This window comes from Spermophilus citellus (genome assembly GCF_964194105.1).
Source record: "Spermophilus citellus genome assembly, chromosome: 18".
NCBI lineage: Eukaryota > Metazoa > Chordata > Mammalia > Rodentia > Sciuridae > Spermophilus > Spermophilus citellus.
Window position 1 is genome coordinate 20,573,532 of NC_138200.1, and position 24,036 is coordinate 20,597,567.

The following is a 24,036-nucleotide window of genomic DNA, read 5'->3' on the forward strand; positions in this document are numbered from 1 at the left end:
AGTTAACACGTAGATATAAGAAATTAACACATTGTTAATATTTATTCTGTGGTTGATATTTCCCTTTCTGTTTTTGTTTGCTTTGGGGCACACGACAGATACATCTCCAGGGAATTTTGTGACTGGTGCATGAAGATTTGCAGAGAGATGAGTGACCACACCCAGGTTGCCACCTTGACCCTCATCTACAGCGGTGGCCTGCTCGCAGGGGCTCAGCCCGAGGAGGTAATCTTTCACGTCCAAGTCGAAGTCACAGTTGCTGCACACCAGCTCCTCGTCCTGACAGTGAATCTGCAGCCACCTGGGGGGTTCCTTCCAGAGCCGTTGAACGTGCCAGGTCTCCCCCTCCCCAGCGCTGGTCTCCTTACGAACTGACCTTTGAGACTGTGGGCTCAGTAATGTGTCTAGTTTTGCTTGGTTAAACATGGAAAAATGTTCCTCTAGATCGAACCAGCTCCCCATTTATTTCAGAGCATCCTGTCTCTGACGTCATGCTGCCTGGTTTATGGCCTGGTCGCTGCGCCGTTTCGGGTTGAGTAATGCCTCCCGGTGCACGAGGCACCGCCGACGTCACCGTAAGGAAGGGGCGACACCCCGGGGGCCTCCCAGGCATCTGCTGGGAAATGGCTTCTTTGGTGCCAGACAAATGAATGTTTTTTCATATTTCTCACAAAAGGAAAAGGGCTGTACAGCGAAGGTTAACATAACAATCTTCTCTTATAACAGTGATTTATGTGTGCATAACTGGAGCAGCAGAATGTCATCCAGGAGGTTTTTAATTGGCAGACTTCAGGGACCACAGAGGGAGATGACAGAGGGAGCTCTGGAGAGAGGAGAGTGTCGGCTGCCATTCCCAGCTCAGCCTCACGGAGGAGGCCTAATAAATCTCCAGGGGGAGCCGGTCAACTTTTAAACTTTTTTATTAACCCGATCTCTGCTAATGAAATCAAAAGAGGAGGAGGCGATGATCTTCAACTTCAGAAGGTTGGTTCTTGTGATGCGACAAATGACTGCGGGGGATTCTTGAGACGCAACCCAACGCGAGTCTTTTGGCAATTTGCATTCCGAGATGGAAATTGTCTTTGTGACTTCCATGAGTCCCTTGGTTCCGTCTTGCCACATAGGATCTGACCCTGTATTCTTAGGGATGTCAGAAAAAACAGTGTTTTCTTTTGGGAACATCTTCTAAGCCCTTGGATAAAGGTGTGGTTTTAAGATGGAATTGTTGCTGCTTTGGGTACCCTGATGGGTTTCAGAGAAGAGTCTTTATCTACCCAGGATAGTTGTAACTTTCAGGGTAGGATGTGTGCAGGAAAGAAAAGGGATTTCTTTGGCAGCAGGGTCCCCAGATCTGTGTCATTTTAGGAATGCTGTGGTCTTTCTGAAATCATGATTGATGACTTTGGAAACATCTGTGTTTACACTGCCTCAGAGACGGTGTGGGCTTTTCCAGGCATTAAACACCAGCACCTGTGATAGAGCGGTTCCCAAACTCTGGGCCAAATTCTTTCTCGGGCCACTGGGCTTTTGAAAGACAAATGACAACTTATATGTCTGCATTTATTTTCCAAATCATAACTATCCTAAAAATACAATGTCCTTAAGTTAGGTTTCCCCAGGATCAGATCCTGTTACAGGAATGGAGAGCAGGTTGTTTCTTGGAGTGGTGATCTCAGGACACACTGGTAGGGGATGGTGGAGGGAGGAATGATAGTTAATTTTATTTGTGTCACCTTGCCTGGGCTACGGTCCCCAGATATTTGGTCCAAATCATTCTGGATGTTTCTTTGAGTTTGCTGGTTGCCTGTTTTTGGATGAGATTAACATTTAGATTGATGAACTTTGAGTGAAGCAGATTACCCTCACTAATGTAGGTGGGCCTTGTCCAATCAGTTGAAGGCTTGAAAGTACAAGGGATGGATCTCTCCCAAGCAAGGGGTAATTCTGCCAGCAGACAGCCTCTACCCTTTGACTGTGACAGTATGGTAGATATGAGGTGGCCCTCAAAACTCATGTGTCAGACATGAATATTCTGAGGTGAAACAATTAGATCATGAGAGCTGAACCCATTAGTGGCCAAGCCACTGAAATGGATTAACTGGTTGGTCATCATTGATTGTAGGTCACTGGGTATATGTCTTTGGGTTTGATTTTGTCCCTGCTAAGCAGAGTTCACTTTGTCTCGGCCTCCTGGTTGCCTTGTCTTGTGCTGTTTCGCTCTGCCATGCTCTTCAACTGCCTCACCTCAGGCCTAGAGCTGTGGAGCCGGCCAACCATGGACTGAACCTGTGGAACTGTGAGCCAGACTAAACTCATCCTCCTCTCTGTGGTTCTTTCTGGGCCTTGTGGTCACCGTGATGCAAAAGCTAACTCAGACACAGTGACTCTTCCCCGGGTCTCCAGCCCTGCAGGTGCACCCTGTGAATTTTGGACTTGCCAGCCTCCGTAATCAAGTGGACCCGTTCCTTCAGAAAAACATTTTTTTTTTTCTCTCTATAGGTACAGCCTATTTGTTCTGTTTCTCTGGAGAACTCTGGCTCATCCCCGCAGTCTTTCTGACCCTGTCCCATCTGGTCTGGGAAGGGAAGAGAAAGAAGCTGATATAGGTTTCTGTGGAGTGGCTGGGGACTTAGGGAGAGAGAAGTTCCAGACTGAATCATTCCGACTGAAGGAGATGCCTGGCGTTAAGCCGCCAGCTCCTATCTGCCGTTGGTGGAGGGCTGCCCAGGGTGTGTGTGGGGGTGTGGGGGCGCTGACTCTCTGGTGCATTCTTGCAGGAGGAAGGCCCTCGGTGCATTCACTTGAACAGGAGTGCTGAGGGGGTATGGGCAGGGCATGGTGGTGACATAAAACTCTTCCATGTTAGGGTCCGCAAGACTCTTTGCTTAAGGAAAACAACAACAACACAGTTTTGTCATTGGAAACCGTAAGGTTGTGCCATGCAGATTTGCCAGAACATATTATGAGCTTTGTCTTGACAATATGGGATATTCCATGTGTGACTTTGCCACGGCTTGGTTTTGCCTTGGCTTGGCATGGTAGAGAGGTCAGTGCATCTTTGATGTGAGTGGGTAGATGGAGAGATGAATACAGTATGTGGACGTCCAGAGAGGAGTTATCCCTAGTGTGGGTCATATTGGAGGCTCTGGGGCCACATCTAAGTCCTCCAGACTGACTCTGCCTTCCAGGCACACACTTCTACAGATTCCTCCATCCTTCCTTGCTCCTAGGCAGGACAGTGGGCCCAGCGTTGATGCTTTCCTGCTCTGCCCCTGTTAGAATATCCCATTCTTTTTTCCTTTCAAGGCCTATAGCTTTGACGTTTGTTATCATCTGAGAGGAAGGTGAGCTTGTGGCCCACTTTTGACATGGAAGGATTCATTTGCATAAAGTTAAAATCTAAGGGGGTCTCAGGGCTCTCTACCAGGCAGATCTCTACGTCTCTGGGACAGTGGCTGTTCCTCTCCTGCCTGTAAGCACTTGGAACAGCTCATACATAAAGGTGGTGTAATGCACCCAGAGCAATAATTTCACGCTTAACAACCCACATGCCAACGGGGCTGCCACTCCCTGCCACCACAAACTCCGAAGGGTGCCATCTTTATAATCTGTAGGCTGGGGGAACCAGCCCTTTAAAACTCAAAGTGGTTTGGGTCTTCTAATGGCCCTGGCTTTCCTTTTGTAAAAACCCGTGCGTCTGTGAGGCTCTTGTGCCACTACTCACAAGGTGACAGCGGTGATCAGAAATGTAATTTTCAATATTTATGATTGAAAATGGAATTTAGAAATGAAAGAAAGGGCACTTGTTCCTCCTTAGCTTGAAGTGAAATCATTGTTTTGAGACGTGTTCTTTACACAGTTAATCTGGCCAGTGTAATTTACCACACCATGGCTGAATTGTAAGTCTGGCGCTCTATTCATCAAGTGAGAGTTATGGGTGCAAAACGCGTAGGAATTAATAGGTGTTGTGTGGTTCTATGGCGATTTGATTTCAGAAATTTGGAAAAGGCAGGAGTTCAGTAAACTCAATTGGTTCCATGTGTCACCTCCAGGGGACAGATTCCATAAAAGGGTCAACAGGTGAGTTTGGCCGGATGTATGTGAAGGGTCTTGGGTCAGGTCTTGAGGTCCTTGTCCCACTTGGACAGGGAGGCATAGCTGTGACTAGCCCATTTGGATGAATGTAGCAAGGGATGTCAACAGACAGAGGAGGCTATCTCTGGCTTGCCAGGTCTATAGTTCACATTGTCCTGCGTGCGTGCGTGCGTGCGTGCGTGCGTGTGTGTGTGTGGGCGTGCACGCACTTGTGCATGTGAACGTTTAACTTTTCACTTCGAAGTAATTTAAGACTCACAAAAAGTTGCAAGCATAGCATCAAAACCACCCATGTGTTTCTTCCCCAGCCCGCTCCCCCTCCCCGGTGACAATACCTCCATGACCGACCATCTCTGCATACCATTGAAACCAGAAAACTGACCCTGGGATAATACTATTGACTAAACTACAGACCTTATTTGAGTGACGCATATATGTTCTGAAGATTGAGCTGACTGCCAACATGTCACATCAGGGCCATGTCATGCAATCAGGCTCCCTGATTGCCTGTGGTCCTCACCCCTCCCCAATGACACACCTTCCTTGGCTTGGTCATTTGATCTGTCTGCTGTGATTCCTGTAGTAATGGCTTCAGGTCCCCCAGTGGTTGGTGGGGACAGATTAGCAGTTCAGAAGGACTCTGCCCTAATGAGTGTACACCCCGGGGGCCTGATGCCCACAGGAAGTCCTTTGAAGGCTTCTTGTGCACAACACACAGTTGTGGTGGGGACGGGAACCACTCACTGCCACTGGAGAGGAGTTCAAAAGACGCGGCATGTGCTCCTGGCCAAACCTCAGAGGTGTGGACATTTTCCTAAACCCCAGGCATTGCCCGGACAAAGCACACACTTGAGACTTTAGCAGTATCCCTCCTGACTCCCAGTAGCCTCCTGACCAAACTGCATGTCATTTTGTAGTCCTAGGTGACCCTTTGGCTAAACAATAGATTTGGAGGCAGATACACCCTCTCGTGTCTCTCCCGCGGTGGCATTTAATCCATAAGCAAGATAGGCATTTGGATCTTGGTTCTAAGAACAGTCTTCTGTTTTTCCAAGGACAGGGAAGGTGGCGGATTTGATGGAGATGGCAGTTGAACTGATGCCCAGGAGACGCTGTCCCTGGAGGGGTGTCAGGACAGCAGAGAGCTTTGTAAACATGGAGCCCTGGGGGTGGGGGGCTGTTGTCTCTTCCCCAAATTCAATCCGGCAAACTCTTGCTGATGCCATCTATGTGCCAGGCTCAGAGCTAGAGATGCTGGGGGCAATGCAGATTTGGGATAAGTCACAGCCCTTGTTCTTAAGGAGTTCTCAGCATTCTAGGAAAAAAAAAATAGCCATCTATAGATTAAACTAGGCTAAAGCAGGGTGCTATTTGACCAGAGCAGACTGTCTAGAGCATTCTGCCAGGGCATCAGGGGCCAAGGCTCAGTTTTATTCCCAGACAGCACATTCGAATGCACTCAGCATATCGGCTACAAAGAGCAAAAACAAAAGCAGCAAGTGTTATTTTAGAAGGCTGTGGGCGGGGGAGGGGAAAGTGGGTGGCCACAGACGTGGAGAAAGGAAACAAACCGAACATCTGGAGAGAAAGACAAAACAGAATCTCCTTGCGAGTGCCCCCTTTCTCTGCATTGCTGCGGGCTCCTCCCTGGCCTCACAGTGTTAGAGGATTAGTTCTGGATTCTCTTAGTAATTAATAGCATTTAAGTTCCAGGGTTGTCAGTTTTGATTAAGCAAACATTAAATTAATCCAATCTGCAAACGCTTACTCTCTAAGCACTATGGGGGGTGGGGGTGGGGGGGTGGGGGGGAAGAGGCGGCTGGATGGACAGAAGGATGCAGCCCCATTGGATTGCCGGCCACCTCCGAGTAGTTACGGCTGGATCAATACAGCTCCTAGAGCTATAATAAAATGGCTTCGACATGCTCATCGGTGGCTGAGAACACAGTATACACATTGATTTCCTGGCCTGATATAACCCATTTACCTATTCAGCTACTCCGTTCAGGAAGGTGGAGGGGTCCCAAGGCCCAGGGGAGCAATGATGCCTGTAAGTAGGTTAGCAGATGCTTGGGGATGTCTTAATCGCTGCGCGGTTCCCTCTTCAGGAAGACACGTTTCTTTGCAAAGAAAAGGCCTCCTTCGACTCTTATCGGCCTCATCTGGGGAAACACTGGAAGTTGGGGGTGTCACCTTTCCCGCTCATCGGGATTTGCCCTTCTCATTACTTAAAACTTCGATGTTGTGCGACTGTCTGAGCTTCTTGGAGGGCAAGGGGGGCTGACTTAAAAACCAGCTCCTTCCAGGCGTACCTTTGACTCTGATTTAGGTGCGCTTGGAGGTGCCCACAGAGAATGCACCGGGATTCTTTGATGGAAGATCTGTTTCCCTATACTAGTTTTTACTTTCCAATATAATTTGAAAAGAAACCGAGGCTGTTTGAGAGAAATTAATGAGACAGCGTGGTGTATCCCATTTAGGACTCCATGCGGTTGGTTTTGTGACATGACAAGACTGACGCTTTAAAACCAGTCGATGAAGACGTGTCCTCCTGAAATAGTCCTCGTCTCCCTGTACTTCTTAAAATGAAGCTATTATCGCCAGAAGCCATTTTAGACTCTGTCCTCTGTGTTCCGCCTTTAGGAACAGGCTTGCTTTTTACCTGGTAGGTTTTCATTCTTGGAAGGTATCAAGTGGGTTTTGGAATGGCCAGAAATCATCCTGAGTCCCTCTCCCACTGATGGTCACTTTGGGTGAGAAATAGTTTCCCAGCGAAGTGACGTGGGAGACTGTGGGCAGAAGCGCTTTTCCTTTGTCCTTCCCAGAAATGGAAAAGGGTTCTAGGATTTTGACATGGGAAAAAATGGCTGATGTTTGAGCCCTGAGGGTGGAGGAAGAGACTTAACTATTGAGCTAAGACCTAGTCATTGGGATCTCCATTTAGAATTAAAATATTTATTTATTTATTTATTTATATGTGGTGCTGAGGATTGAACCCAGGCCTCACATGTGCTAGGCGAGTGCTCCACTGCTGAGCCATAACCCCAGCTGGGTTCGATCCTCAGAACCATATAAAATAAGGGCCCTTGGGTTCAATCCCTAGCACTACAATAAATAAATGAATAAATAAGCATATTAAAAACTTATTTGTTTATTCTAATTTGTTATACATTAGAGAATGCATTTCAATCTATAGTATACATATAGAGCACAATTTTTCATTTCTTTGGTTGTACACAAAGTAGAGTCACACCATTCGTGTCTTCCTATGTGTACTTACCAAAGTGATGCAGCCACATCAATGTCTATAGCAGCACAGTTCACAATAGCTGAACTGCAGAACTGACCTAGATGCCCTTCAATAGATGAATGGATAACGGAAATGTGGTATATACACACAATGGAATATTACTCAGCATTTAAAAGAGAATAAAATCATGGCATTTGCAGGTAAATGGATGGAGTTGGAGAGTATCATGCTAAGTGAAGTAAGCCAATCCCCAAAAGCCAAAGGACAAATGTTTTCACTGATATGTGGATGCTGATCCATAATGGGGTTTGGAGGGGAGCATGGGAGGAATGGAGGAACTTTGGATAGGGCAAAGGCGAGGGAGGGGAAAGGAGAGGGCATGGGGGAGGAAGGATGGTGGAACGAGATGGACATCCTTACTCCATTTAGAATTTTGCGGAAGATCTCCTGGGCCTGGGGAATCATCGTGAAGATTCTCGTAGGAGGTGGAGCTTTGTTTCAGAGCCATCTTGGAAAACCCACAGCTTTAAAAAGAAAAAAAAAATATCACCCCTGCCTTCCATTTCCCTATGAGAGATGAAAACAGATGTCAAGGATTTGCTGTCTCCATTCCCCACCTGACATCCTTAGTGGTATTTGGAGGTATTTCCCTTGGACTCAAACTTCCCTTTGGGGTCTGTTTCTCCTTCTAAGCAGAACTCTGTGCTTCCCCCCACCATTCCCTTGGAGTTGGGAGGTGGTGTCATTGCTGTCTTGGATATTTTCCCACTTGTGTTTCAGCCTCATGCCAAAGCTCTTGACAAAAGTCCATCCTCGGAAGCTTCTCGAATGTGCTAGACATTTTCATTTGTAGGTTTGTTTGGCTCATCGTTTCCAAATCGAGTTCACAAAAGCCTAGTGAGAGAAGCAGAGACCAGGCTAATTTCATTTATCCCCAACTTGTCCCCCCCTTAATGGACCAGGTCATTTTTGATTCCTTTTGTGGAGCACTTTTAACACCCTTATTGTTCCATGGAAAAGAGTTTGGGAAACAGTAGTTCACACAGAATTTTTTTTCTCTCTCATGATATTGGTTAACATTTGTCCCTCCATTTACTTCTGATGGGCTCAATTGTCATATATAACTAAAAAGGACCAAGAGAGAGGTGGGGGGAATGTGTTAACTTGCATGCACTGACTCCTTTAAACCTCACAAAGATCCTGACAAGCAGGGGCTGCTATTGAATCCCCATGTCACAAGGAGGAAAATGAGACTAGGAGTAATTGAGTAACTTGCCCAGGGTGACCCAGCAAAGGAGTGGGTCTCAGAAGTCTACGGCTGAGCTGAAGCTTTTAGCCTCCACTGTCTCCTTCCCCCAGTGGGTGGTCCTGGCTCACTGTGACATCAATCGCCTGCCAACTCTAAGTTCTGTTTCACAGGCTGGCATCACAATGTTGAATGATTGATTGAGGAAATATATTACAATATGTCCCTGATAGGGCTTTGTTTCTAGAGGACACGCAAAACATACAGAGTGTCTATGTCATGGCGTGCATTGGTTCCTGTCTCCAGGAATAGCTGGGGATGAGTGGTGACTGAATGTGCCCCCCGAGTGGCCTTGGCATCATCTTGGCACTGCGGCCCTGCCATCTCTCTGTGGCTGTTCAGCTTTGCCCTTACAGATGGAGGTAGTGAGCAGAGGCAGTTTGGTGGCATCCACCCTACCAGTTCCTTTACTCTCATCCCTTAAACGATTATAGTGCACATTCGATGTTCACTCTGGGTTTTGATATGGCATCCTTTTTATGAGGCGGTGTAGAATACAGCTTTTAATATCAATGTGTGTGTCTTACACGTGTGTTCAGAGAACACATTACATTAGAAGGTGCTGGAAAGAAAAAAGATGCTAGCGATCTTAAATGCCTCCAAGTGCCTTTATGAGATGCAATCAACCATGTCTTAATTCCCTCTATCCATCATTAGTTGAGTGGTGGAAATATATGCAAAAGAAAATGGAAGCCAGGCAGTAAGGTAGTGAAGAGGTTTTACAAATTAGATTATTTGAGTATATGATTCCTCAGATAGAAGGATATTGTCCAAAGGGCCCTTTAATTATTATTCACTTCCTTTGGTGCACAAGAGAATATTGTCAGGGCTGCAGGAGCACTTCACTGCAGTCGAATTAAAAGAATGACTGTCAGCCTCAGGGCTGGGTCTACACTGGCTCAGGCAGGGTGAAGGCAAGACATCGCTGATGCTTGGACTGAGACACGTGTTGTTGAAGGGGTGTTTGCCTACACAGTGATCTTGATCAGATCCCTTGTCAATGACTGGGTTGTCATCCTGAGCATTTACCCTCTGCAGATACCCAGCTGTCCCCGAGTTCCGAACATCTTTTTCTTTCATGACACACGTTTTGAACAAGTGAGTTCCATCACCATCCTTTCTCTAAAATCTGGTTTGGAAAAGCCCAGGCATCCAAAATTGTTTTGTACTTTAAAAATGTGGATTCGAGCCGGGTGCAGTGGCACACTCCGGTAATCCCAGTGGCTCTGGAGGCTGAGGCAGAAGGATCATGAGTTCAAAGACAGCCTCAGCAAAAATGAGGTGCTAAGCAATTGCATGAAAATCTGCCTCTAAATAAAATACAAAATAGGGCTGGGGATATGGCTCAGTGGTCGAGTGCCCCTGGGTTCAATCCCTGGTACTCCCCCTACTCCCCAAGAAAAAGTGTGGATTCAAAGTCTAGAAGAAAAAGAAAACAATAACAACAACAGCAGTGAAAGCAACTAGATTTCTGGACATAGCCTCCTTCCAGCTGATGAGCTCTTCAGCTTGTGTCTTGGAATGCTCTAGGAATACAATACTATGGTGGTGGTGTCTGGACTCCCTTACCTAGCACCTTTTAGGAATCATCTAATGTTACCATGAGTTACATAACTTCTATGTGAAGTTAAACTACCATTGCCCAAACTCTGTTACATGGTACAATTAGGATGTTAATAGACGCTCCAGAAAAGGAATAGAAAATTACCTAGTTATTGGTGATGCCAGGATAGTGTGTCTTCAAAGCAGGGTACCAAATAAGAAAACCAGATTTGGAAGGTTAAAAATCAGGGCAGTCATCATGGGAATAAGTCAGGTCTCTCTGGAAGTTTCTTGAACTTAATTTATGTTTCCTAATAAAATTTTAGACTATGCATTGTTGGTGAGAGAGCCGGAGTTCTGCAGTCTTTAAGATCATCTTTCCAGAGCTCTTTCTTTTCTGGTGTGACTCTGACCCTGGAAAAGACCTGTAGCCCTCCATTTCCTCTGCTCTCCTCTGGGGCCTCTCCTCCTCTTACCTTCTGTTTGCTAGGAGTCCCAGGGCACAAGTGGACTTCTCATGCTTCCCAGCAGCAAAGAGGGATGGAGAAAGAGAGGGAGAGGAGGTTGCTGATGGGTGATTATAGGTATAGATACTGGTAATCTTGACGCACTTTATGGGTGTAATAATTACCAAAGGCACCCCTCTACAGGGCACCCTGGCTTTGTGAAGGAATTAACTGAGGGCCTTTATCAACCCTGGGAGAGACAGCCAGGTGGGTGTGCAGAGGTGTCATCCTCCATGCTTGGGAGGTATGGTCATTTGCTGAAGACTTTAGCTGTGTTCTTGCACCTTTCAGTGGCTTTGAGAGCAGACTTTGTGGGCATCCTGGTGTAAACAGTGACAAGGAATTAAAATGAAAAATGATCTGACCAATGGCAAAAAGGCAACAGCATCAGCAATATACCTAGAAATGTTATGGATCTGAAATGAGGGGCCTCCACACTATCTTTGATGATGTTTAAATATCGTGTTTACTGGACCCTCAGAGGTGAGCACACATTTCCATGTATGGAAATCTTCATTCCAAGTTTCTGCCCCATTGAGTGGCAGGCTCCATCTAAGATTTTCATGTTTACTAGTACTTTTTTTTTTTTTAACCCACTAAGCTACATCCTCAGCTCTTTTTTAAAAAGTTTATTTCATTTTATCTATCTGTCTATCTAGCTATCTATTTATTTTGAGATAGCATCTTGCTAAGTTGCTTAGGGCCTTGCTAAATGGCTGAGGCTGTCCTCAAATATGCCATCCTCCTGCCTCAGCCTTCTGAGTCGCTGGGATTACAGGACTGTGCCACCACACTTGGCTTTGCTATTGTCTGAGTACAGATTTAGATTAAGAATGGCTTTTGCTGCCAGATTAGGTGTTGGTCCATTTTGTTTATTCACATAAGATAATCATCCTTACTCACCTTTAGAGTAAATGGGCAGAGGATGAGGAGGGGCAGGAGAAGGTATCTTCCCTGCTCCCACCCCACATGCCCAGTTCTCAATAGTGTCACTATGCTGATGATCCTTGGCCAATCACTTAAAAAGAATAGCCTTCTTTTTCGTATTCACTGTGAAAAATTTAAAACACATACCATGAAACTTATAAAATTAAAATCATCTGTAATCTCAGGACTCAGGATGGTAACAACTTTTTGAAATATATTTTCCTATCACTTCCTAATGCATATACATAAATGCATATTCACATATCAACTTTAAAAAAAAATGGGTCTCTGGGACTGGGATGTAGCTCAGTGGTAGAGTGCTTTCCTAGCAGGTGTAGTCCTGGATTCAATTCGCAGCACGTAGTAATGTAAAACAAGAAAAGAAGTCATGATGGACATTCAGTATTCAAATCGTTTTATAACCTGTATTATTCACTTACCATGTCAGGGCTATGATACCAAGTCACAAGTATTGTCTATTAACATCACTTTTATGCCTCTTGCAGGAGAATTTACTTAATGTGAAACATTTCCATTGTATAATTGAAGGAACTTTCTTTGATTTCCAAGATTGACTACTTTAGATTGTTTATTGGACAGTTACATTTCTAGTTTTTGAATTTTTCTCTTTTTGTATTTGACAATAATTGGCACCTTTGATTTGTATAAGCAGATTCTCTATTAAAGGTACAATTTTTTTTATCATATGTTCTAATAATTTTTTATTCATTATTAAATCCTTTTTATTATGAAATGTACAAATACAGAAAAGTGCACAAAACAAAAGCGTATAGCCAAGTCATAAGTTCACTACGGACACTCACACGACTACCTTCCAATCCAGCAGCCTGATTTCTCACTTATGTTCCTTCCTAATCACAAACCACTAATTTTTTTCTTCCAAAACAAAAACCAAACTAAAACAAAACATGAGGCCAGCTTTTATGGCATGTGATTTCTTGCTTTGCTTTATAGTATTTCCTGTAAGCTTGGATCCCTAAGCACTATGGTATAGATTTGTTGGTTTTTCAAACTTCATGTGATTGAGACCATATCATACCCTGTGTTCTTCTGTGTTTGCTGCCTGTAACTGTGGCTCCCTTTTGGTTGTTCTGTAGTTTTCCTTTTTATGACTATACCACAGTGTATTTTTCTTGGATTCTGTCATTGTACATTTGAGCAATTTCCCGTTTTTGGAGCAATGGATAATGTGAATATTCTTGCATGTGCCTCTTATTGAATATACATGTGTATTTCTTTTGGGTATATTGCTAACACTGTGTTATAAATACAGGTTTATATATGTGCCTATTGCATACCCATGTATGGGCACTCGGTCTTGCTATTATCTGGTTCTACTTGCCTTGAAGAGGTGAGCTGCTATATGATATAAACTGTCTAAGGAGAAGGCCTCATGGGAGGGAACTGTGGGCAGCCTGTAGGAGCAGAGGGCTCAGTCCTACAGCCACCAGCATTTAAATCCTCCAGCAGTCTGATGGGTAGGAAAGGACTCCAACCTCCAGATGAGAATGCTTCCTGACCAACACCTTGACTGCAGCTTTGTGAGACTCTGAGCAAAGACCCAGCTGGGCCCAAGCCTGCCTTGACTCCTGACCCAGAGAAAATGTATTTTCTAAAGCTGCTCTTTGTGGTAATTGGTTTGGTGGTAATAGGAAAACAAACAAAAAACAAAACAAGAACCAAAACATCCACCACAATCATCCTGCCAATCTCCTAAAATAAAATAAGAAAACTTTTGAATTTTTTTTTTACTGGAACTGTACAGAGTAGATAATTTTGAGGAAAATTGAAAATTTTTACAAAATCAAGTTTCTAATCCATGAACATTTTTGAAACGTAATTTTATTTGATGTCCATTGTAAATGGTGTGTATTAATTTTGTCTTACGTTTGTTGCTGGTATTTAAATTTTAAATTTCTATGTGAAAAAAAATCCAAAGCCCAATATAAACAATACATTGAAATTAAAATATGTGAGTTTTAGTGAGTTTATAGTTTGTGCAACAATGATCACAATCTATCACCCCTAAAAGTTCACTCAGCTAACCTCTGATTAGGAACTTCTAACTTTAGTCTTGTTTCTGCAAATGCTTTAATAAGTTTCCCCTTGCACCCCTTCAGAGTGCTAGCCCTTTTTGGCCTGGTGCTATGATTCATGAGTCATTGAATGCTCAAATAAATTCTTTTAATATTTAAATGTGTTTAAGTTTTTTTTTTAATTTTTTTTTATTAAGGGCTCTGCCTCATGAACATATGAACATCATCATTGCAGAAGTGGGTTAGCTATTGTGAGAGTGGACTTGCTGTGAGTTGGGTCCTGTCTTATTCTCTCACTCTTGTCCTCTCTTGCTCTTCTGCCTTCTACCATGAATGATGCAGCATGAGGGCTCTTGCCAGATGTCAGTGTCATGCTCTTGGACTTCCCAGCCTCCAGAGCCATGAGCCAAATAAATCTCTGTTCTTTATAAATTACCTAGTCTGCGTTGTTCTGTTATAAAGGCAGAAAAAGGACTAAGAGAGTAATTCTTCAGGATTTTGTTATCTTTGTGTTTAATTAGAGCCTTTAATTTTCATTTTTAATGTTATCTAGCTTTTCTAGTCATCATGGAGTGGGGATGATTGTTTAAATGATTTTTGACATTTGTCAAAAGTGGACGTGCACCATTATTCAAAGTGGATGTGCCATAAAAATACCTTCAGCAGGTTTTTTGAGGTAAATTTATACACAATAGTAATTGCACATGGGTTTTAGTGAGTGTAGAGTTTGTGCAACAATGATCACAATCTATCACCCCTAAAAGTTCACTCTTAACTATTTGTAGTCAGTCCTCATTGACAGCTCTCAATCCTAGGCAGCCACTGATCTGCTATCAGTACCAATGACTTTCTGAAAAATTTTCTAGAAAAATCACAAAGTCTATACTTTTTTTGTCTCTGGTGTTTTTTCACTTAATATAATATACATAAAATTATACTTATAAGTATATACGTACATATATATTATATATATATTCATATATTATTCTTAGTATAATATATTGAGGTACATCTGTGAAGGTTTATGCAATGATTTGTCATTTTTAGTGTACAAATTTGTAGTTAAAACTTTGTAGTTTCAGTATACAAAACTTTTGTTTATTTAGAAGTATTTATTTTGTGAATGAAAGGTTTACCTTAAGTGTATTTTGGTTTTTCTATGTTTTTATATTGGCACGTGATTGGTTTTTGTATATTGACCTTCTGTTCTATGACTTTGGGGAATTATATTAGTTCTTGTTTTTTTTATGTTCTCTAGAAATAGAGATTCACTTATTTTGCAATCTACATGTTTTTGATTTATTTTTTTTCTTGCTTTATTGCATTGGCTAAGTCCTCTACTGCAATGGTGATCTTATGAGGTAATCATGCAGTTTTTCATCATTCATTATGACAGTTGTAGGTTTTTCATAGATGATTTTTATGTGGCTGAGGAAGTTCCCTTCTATTCCTCCTAATTTTCTGAGAGTTCTTACCATATAGATATTGATTTTTTTCAAATTAAGAAAATTAATTAATTGATTTTGGTGTGGGATTTTGGTCCTTTATCTATTAATATTGTGTATTATATTACTTGATTTTTAGGTGTTAAACCAATATATGTTACATGGATAAATATCATTTGTAATGTTATATAATGGTATTTTTATGTATGGAGTTCAATTTTCTACTATTTTATTAAGGATGTTTTTCTATCTTCATTAAGGAATATTAACCTGTAGTTTTGCCTTTCTTGGGGTGTCTTTTTCTGACTTTGGTAGTACTGGTTTTATATAATGACTTGGGAAATTTTTCCTCCTCCTCTATTTTCTGAAAGATTCTGTGTAGGATTAGTATCATATCTGTAATATTGATAGAATTCATTAGTGCAGCCATCTGGTTTGGGCTTTTCTTGTGAGAAGATTATAAGTTATTAATTCAATTTATTTGTTTGTTTTAGTTCTATTTAGATTTTTCTCTATTTTCTTGAATCAGTTTGGGAAATTTGTGTTTGTTTTAGGAACTTGTTCATTTTATCTTAAGTTGTCTAACTTTGTTGGCATAAAGTTGCTCATAGTTTCTGCTTGAATGGCTACAATGGGGTTGGTAATTATGACACCTCCCCCATTCCTGGTTTTGTTCATGGGTGCATTCTCTCTTTTTTGGTTAGACTGTAGAGCTAAAAGTCTGTCAGTTTTATTAAGTTTTTCAAAAAACTAGATTTTTTGCTTTATTTTTTATTTTCCCCCTCTATTTTCATTGATTCCTGTACTGATATTTATTATTTTCTTCCATTTGGGTTTAATTTGCTCTTCTTTTCCCATAATTTAAAAGTAGAAGCTTACAGTATTTAATTGTGATTTTTCTAATATGAGCATTTACTGCTATACAATTTATCATTTACTGCTAATCAATTTATCATTACATTTTCATAGCTTTATTGAAATATAATCATTATATTACAAACTACACATATTTAACATATATAGTTTCATAAGTCTTCACACCCACACCCTCCAAAAAATCGCATTCAACATAATACACTTTCATCACCTCCATAACTTTCTTCATGTCCTTTGTAATTCTCTGAAATTCTTTTACTTCCTCTTCCTTTCTGCACTAATTCTATCGTGTTTTCATTCTTAATTCTTTTCAAAATATGTTGGCATTATCCTTGTGATTCTTTGAGCTATTAATTATTTACAAATTTTTCTTAAATTTTCTAGTTTTCCAAATTTCTTTGGTTTTTAATCTCTAATTTCACTGTTACTACAGAATATACTTTAAATGACTTAAATCATTTTAATTAATTGAGGCTTGTTTTATGGCCTAGGTGCCTTCTAACTTTCCCTTTCCTGGTTAAGCACTTGAAATATATCATTCCACTGTCTTTGGGGCTTCAATGCTTTTTATGCAAATTCTGCTATTAATCATGTTGTTATTCTCCTGTACATGATAAACAATCTTACTCTTGCTTCTTTTAAGATTTTTTCTATTTGTCTTTATTCTTCACAAGGGTAACTACAATTTGTTTATTCTACATTTGGTTTGAGCTTCATGGATCTATATCTGTTTCTCATTATATTCAGAAACTTTTTGGCTATTAATCCTTTGAATAATCTTTTTTTCTTCACCTTTCTCTCTTTTCTTTAGTTCTGGGACTCTCACTATATGTGTGTTGGCATATTTCATGCTTTCTCACAAGTCTTGGTATTGCTGTTTATTTTAAAGTGTCCTTTCTTTTTGATGTTTTGCATTTTTCATTCTTTAAGCTCACTGACTCTAAATTCTGCCATCTCAAATCTATTGAGCCCATCTAATGAATTTTCATCTTGTACTTTTACTATGTTTTTCATCTAGAATTTTCATTTTGTTCATTTTACAGTTTGTATTTCTTTATTTTGATTTTTAGCTTTTTGAGTCTGTGCTATTATGTTTTTCCTAACTTTAATTTAAAAATTGAGGTGAAATTCACATAACATAAAGTTAACTATTTTATTTTTAAAAAATATTTATTTTTTAGTTGTAGTTGGACGTGATACCTTTATTTATTTATTTTTATGTGGTGCTGAGGATCGAACCAAGGCCTCACATGTGCTAGGCGAGCGCTCTACCACTGAGCCACAACCCCATCCCAAAGTTATCTATTTTAAAGTGTATTATTAAGTATCATTTAGTACATTTAAAATTTTGAATTACAAGGGTAATGACAAAACATTTAAAAAAATTTTTTTTCAGTTATTGATAGAACTTTATTTTATTTATTTATTTATATGTGGTGCTGAGGATCGAACCCAGTGCCTCACACATGCTAGGCAAGCACTCCACCACTGAGCCACAACCCCAGCCTGCCAAAACGTTTTCATCACTCCAAAGGGAAACCTTGTACCCATTAAATAGTTACTCTGTATTCCCTCCTTCACCTAGCCCCTAGCAACTACCAATCTGTGTTCTGTCTTTATCTATTTTGAATATTTCACATAGATATACTGATACAATATGACATATTTTTTATTTGGCTTCTTACACTGAATGTGTTTTTTAAAAAATATTTTTAGCTGTAGATGGACACAATATCTTTATTTTATTTATTTATTTTGTGTGGTGGTGAGAATTGAACCCAGTGCCTCACACATGCTAGGCAAGCGCTCTAACACTGAGCCCTAGCCCCAGCCCCTGAATGTATTTTTGAGGTTCATGTATCTACATTATACCATGTATTGAAACTTTATTTTTATGGTTGGATAATATTTCATTTTATTTTTATATAGCAGAATTTGCCTGCCTATTCATTTATCTGTTGGTGGATATTAGGTTATTTCCACCTATTTTCTTTTTGAAATAGTGTTACTATTGCCATGAATGTACATGTATTTTCTGAGTACCTGTTCAATTATGTTTTAGGTATGTATGTACAAGTAGAACTGCTGGGGTTGTTTAGTCTTTTAAGGGAAAGTCAAACTGTGGTTCATGGTGTCTGCACCATATTGCATTTCCCCATGCAAGGCAGGAGGGTTCTGAATTTTTTGCATTCTTGTATTATTTTCTATATGAAGAGTGAAGTGTTATCTCATAGTGACTTTGGTTTGCATTTCCCTAATGACGAGCATCTTTATGTGACTTTGGCCATTAGTATCCATTCTTTGAGGAAAGACCTATATTCAAGTACTTGACCCATTTTTCAGGTGGATGTCTAAGAGTCTTTATATGACAGAATCTTATGAGTTATGTGATTTGCAAATATTTTCTCACATTCTGTAAGCTTTTTCTTGATATTCTCCTTAGTGCTCAAAAGTTTTTGATTTTGATGAAGTATGATTCCTCTGTTTTTTTTCTTTTGTTGCTCATGCTTTTGATGTCCTATCTAAAATACCAGTTGCCAAATCCAAGGTTATAAAGATTCGCCTCTATGATCTCTTCTAGGGGTTTTATGGTTTTAGTTCTTGTATTGCTGATCCACTCTAAGTTCAATTTTTATATGTGATGTGACACAGATTTTTCTTTAATTTTTAACATTGTGTTCTTTAATTCTTTAATCATATTTATAATAGCTACTTTGACGTTTCTGTCTGAGGAATCCAAACCCAACATCTGGGCCCACTCCACACCATTTGTTATTGATTCAGTTTTTTTTCCTTGTGTCTGGTTCATACTTGTTCCTTTATTTGTGTGTTTTGTCATTTTTTTTTTTTTTTTTGGATTGAAAACTGAACGGTTAACTGCATTGGATAGTTTTAGGCGTCAAATGGACTGGATTAAGGAAGGACTGGAGTGCCGGTGATTCCAGAAGAGATTAACATGTGATTCGGAGAGAACTAAGTCAGGGAAGATCTGCCCTCAGTGTGGACAGGCACCGCCCAATTGACTGGGGTCCCGGAAAGAACAAACACAGAAGGAGAAGACGCCCCTCTCCTTGGAGACTGGGACAGACTCCTGTGTTGTCGCTTTGACAGCAAGACACCAGCCTCTCTAGCTTTGGAGCCCAGGACTTACTCTTTCACAGGGTCTGCATCAAATTACATTTTCATTCCTGGTGAGAAAGCAAGAGGGTGCAGACATCATGCAAAATAGTTTGGTATTCCCTCAAAACACTAAACATGGAATTACCATAATACCCAGCAACTTCAATTTCCATATATATATAATTTAAACTGAAATAATTTAAAACTGATATTTATGCAGATACACATACATGCATGGTCATGTACCAGCAGCGCCCTGGGCTCTTTGGATTTTGGCTTCAGATAGTTACCCCATTAGTTTCCTGGTTCTGAGGACTTCAGTCTTGAACTCATCCAGGAGACTGGCATCCCCGGGTCTCCAGCTTGCCGGTGAGCTGTGGTGGGACTTCTCAGCTGCCATCATCACGTGAGCCAATTCTGCTAATGAACACTCTGTCAGATATCTATAGACAAACCTCAGAGATACCGTGGGTTTGGTTCCAGACCACTGCAATAAAGCAAGTATCACAATAAAGTGAATAACATGAATTTCTTGGTTCCCCAGTGCAGACAAAAATTATATTTATATTATCCTGAAGTCTAATAAGTGCACAACAACATTATATCTAAAATAACAATGTACACATCTTAATTAACAATACCCTATTGCTAAAAAATGCTAACGTTCATCTGAGCTGTTTGGAAAATGGCACCAATAGACTTGTTCCACACAAAATTCTGCAGACCTTCAATTTGTAAATAATGCACTATCTGCAGAGCACATGAAAGTGAAGCACAATAAAATAAGGTAGGCCTGTGTATGTGTGTGTGCATATATATGTGTGTGTGTATATATATGATCTATATGATATATATATATATATATATATATATATATATAGAGAGAGAGAGAGAGAGAGAGAGAGAGAAATATCTTACTAGTTCCTCTTTCTGGAGAGCTCTAATACATACATTGTAACAATTCTGCATTGTGGCATATCCCCTGAGCATTTCTTTTTAATAACTTAATCTGGACTTAATCTGTAAAATCTGTCTTCTAAGCATGTATGCTTGTTGATATGTCTGCTTAGTTTTTAAAATTCTTATTTTTTTTTTAATTTTCAGCCTGGCTTGCTAAAGTTTTTTTTTTAATGTATTTGCATAGATTGGTAGTTGGACAGTGACTTGGAAGTTATTATGCTCAAGCAAATTTGGCTCATGAAGGTATCACTCTCTGCAGATGGATTTGCATGTGGGTTGCAGAGTGTTCATGTGGTTTTCTAGATTTAGTGTCTTTGGGGTCTCTCTCTCTCTCTCTCTCTCTCTCTCTCTCTTCTCCTCTGTACCAGAGATGAACCCAGAGGTGTCTAACCACTGAGTCCCATTCCTGGAACTTTTTATTTATTTATTTTTATTCGAAGACAGGGTCTCACTAAGTTGCTTAGAGCTTTGCTAAATTGTTGAGGCTGCTTTTGAACTTACAATCCTCCTGCCTCAGCCTCCTGAGCTGCTGGGATTACGGGCATGCACCACTGTGCCTGGCTTTTGGGTGGTCTTGAGCCTTCCCTGCACATGGCAGAGATTCTCCGGGCTGCCAGGATATGCAGATGGCATATTAACCCCGTCTCTGGTGCCCCCATTAAATTCTGGTCCTTCCACCACTCACCCCAACTGGGACTGCTCCTTCCCATTAGCAGAACCCTGGGCTTTTCCTGTTAATTTTTCTTGTGAGTTTGCAATGTCTCCCGACAGCACCACGAGGTGCGTGCTTTCCCTCCACTCCAGAACAAGTCAGCCTCCTTTGGCAGTCAAGATGCATTCCTTAGAGCGAGCCTTGTGTGCAACTGAGCTTGGAGAAGGGGAGGGGGCAGCCCCAGGCAAGAAGGCCACTGTCTCCCACCGTTTTGACTCAAAGTTCTAGCAGCTTTTCAAAAATCAACACTTCTGTGTTTTTTTTTTTTTTTATTGCTTTTGGAGGCTGTAATGGGCTGAACGTCTCGGTCCCCTCAAAATTCACCTATGTTCAAAGCCTAATCCCAAGAGGATGTTACTTGGAGGTGGGGCCTTCCGGGAGGTCATTATGTCACGAGGATGAAGGCTTCACAAGTGGAATGAGTGCCCTTAGGAAAAGAGAGATCAGAGAGCCCTCTTTCCACTGCGAGAGGACACAGCGAGGCACTGCCAGTCTGCCACCTGGACGGGCGCCGCTCCTGCACCCTGACCACGCTGGCAGCATCCTGTTCTCAGGCTTCCAGAGTCCAGAACAGTGAGGTGCAGATTTCTGTTATTTCATAAGTCACTCCGTCGATGGCACTTTGTTAAAGGACCCTGAACAGACTAAGGCTGCCATCTCCTAGAGCCCTGGAGGTTTATTGTTGACAATTTTGTGCCATCTTAGACCAGTTTTATGGGGAGAAGGGTTGTCGATCTCTTTCCCCCACCACGGCTGGAAATGCTACCACCACAACAATTTTTCATTGTTATCGCTGTCCCCAAATGCTTCTTCCTCTGTCCCTACGCTGTGTATGGTAGGATTTATCATTTTCCCACAGCAGTGCCTGCCCACACCCTGCCTGCCGTGGAACAGAACCCGAGGGTCTGAAAGGCACTCTGCGTGGCCTGACATGACATGTGCAAGGTCTTGAGAAGGGCCAGGGGGGTGGGCTGGGGACAGATCATGCAGGGTCTTTAGAGCATGAAAGGAAGTTACGTTAATGGTGCAGAGGGAAGCCCTTAAGGGATGCCCACAGGGCAGCAGGGCAAGCTTGTGTGGTGGTGTCACACTCATGCAGGAAGAGCCACTACAGGAGGGAGGAGAGAGGTGGTGGACCTCTAGACCAAGGTCCTGCTGATGAGCTAGACATGGGGCAGAGGGGAAGGCAGGTGAAGGGGTGGGTCATTCAGTCTACCTGCAGGTTCTGGTGAGCTCGGGTCTGCTTAGGTTTGAGTGGATAAGCAAAACCCGCCCGGGGCGGCTTTTCTTCGGGCTGCGTCTGTCCTGAGAAGAGAAGGCAAGTGTGAGCGCCTCAGGAGGTGATTGACGTGGGATGCGGAGCCCTTCATTGGGAATCCGGTGGCGTGGACGGTGAGGGGGGTGACGTGGAGCCTCTTGGTACCCAGAGCACACCAGGGCCAGTACGGGCCAGGACTGCAGCAGAAAAGGCGATCAGCGCCACGGGGAGACGCAGACAATTGACAGAACGTTATGGGCTGGACAGACATGTCAGGGTATTAAAGTGGGTGTCTGAGAAGCCAGAGAGTTGCAATCTGAAATGATGAACAAAGCCACTGCCAGTTGTCACGAGATGTGTGAGGAGCATGTGTGAGTGGAGAGGAGGCTGAACTGTGCTTCAGGGTGGAGGGTGCTGGGGGTGGGGGATGGTGGCCCTGGACCAGGCTTTCCTGCAGCTGGGAAAGGAACCGGCACCCCCTCCGGTCCCAGGTCCCAGGCTGGCTACCTTCCTGCTCACAGGGTGAACGAGCTGGCTGGCCCAGAAGGTCCTTCAGGGTAGCTTTGGGAATTGTTCCCCAAGACTCTTGCTCCATGGTGTATGCACCCGACACGAGCCCCTCCCCTCGAGTGTGGGTAAGACCTGGGAATGCTCTGTGAAGCCCAGCAAAAGCAAAAGGGGTTCTGAAGACATCGTTCACATCCCAAAACAGTTGATTTTGAGTTAACCTAGCTAGAGATTGCTCTTGGTGGGCCTGACCTAACCAGGTGAGCCTTTTAGAGTAGCATCTAGAGGTCAGGGAGTTGACAATAGAGATAGTCTCCTATTGGTCTTGAAGACGCAAACTGCCACATTGTGGAGAGGGCCATGGGGTGGGAAACCGTGGTGCGTTTTAGGAGCTGAGGGCCCCAGGGTTCCGATTCTGCCAACACCCATCTGAGAAGTCTGGCCTCAGGTGACGTCACATCCTTGCTGATGACTGGATTATAGCCTGGTGAGCCCCTGAGCAGAGGACCCAGGCTCAGACTCCTGACCCACTATGAGGCATACGTCGGGGGTGTATGAAGCCACTAAGAGCTTGGTAACTTTTTATGCAGCACCAGGCAACTCGCATAAGCAGAGACCTCGCCTGGGTGTTCTTTCGTGCATCTCAGTGGCAGCACAGGGTCTCGTCCCTGGTAAGTGTTCAATAAATGTTCAGTGAGAAGATGAATGGACAAATGATGGATAAATAAAGAAGTGTTTTTTTTTTTTAACCTGTGCCCTGAAAAGCCACAGGGTCCTAGCTGTCTTCAGCTCAGAGGGAGGCTCGGTTCGTTGGGATTCCTTACAAACAGTGTTGCATTTGCCTCTGTTCAGCAGGAGGAAGGCTGAGGAGCGTGAGCTCATAGTGGTGCATCAAGTTTGCTCTATGACTTAAGAGAGGCACACCTGGCTGCCTTGGGGACACATCTCAAGATGTTCTGCCCCTTCCATTCCATTCCATTCCATTCCATTCCATTCCATTCCATTCCATTCAGTTCAGCTCAGAGCTCGATCTGGAGACACAGAAGAATGGCACCAGGCTTGGTGGGGAGAGTTTCCTAGGAGTCTTGTGTATGGAGAGAAGATAAAGATCCCGATTCTTTTGGGAGACACTTCAAACCCCGCAGTGGCTTCTCAGTACCTTTGGATGGAGTCCAAACCCTTCCACAGGCCTGAGACCCGGCCCTTGGTTTTGACTTCATTTTTTGCAGGTGGCCCCTTCTCTCCTGCAGCTCTGGCGCCCACTGGCCCAGCTCCCCCCTCTTCCCTCCAGCTCTTCTCATGGATATAGAGGCCTTTTGCACCTTCACCTCCTTAGAGAGACCATCTCTGTCTTGTGGGTCTGAAGAAGGCCTAAGCCCACTCACCAGGGACCTCTCCCTGCGGTCACCTGTTTTGTCTCTTTTGGGACAATTATCACCAGCTGAGGCAATCTGCCTTGTGTGGTTGCATCCTCA

General features: G+C 42.6%; 1 protein-coding gene across 19 annotated transcripts in view; it reads left to right on the plus strand.

Annotated features, from left to right (window-relative positions):
- LOC308637471 (uncharacterized protein) overlaps window positions 1-24,036 on the plus strand; it is a 160,780-nt gene that overhangs the window by 39,275 nt on the left and 97,469 nt on the right. For 12 of the 19 annotated variants that reach the window (XR_014019604.1, XR_014019606.1, XR_014019611.1 and 9 more), the window contains one exon: window positions 99-225. The exons of 5 other annotated variants lie outside the window; for them this stretch is intronic. Coding sequence is in view for 2 of the 14 variants with exons in the window: in XM_081273838.1 (XP_081129964.1) it covers window positions 99-225 (127 nt within the window). In the remaining 12 variants the exon portion in view is untranslated. Of the gene's footprint in view, window positions 1-98; window positions 226-726; window positions 985-18,900; window positions 19,911-24,036 lie in introns of those variants that run through there. 2 more of the 19 variants (XR_014019616.1, XR_014019620.1) reach the window with 2 other exon arrangements.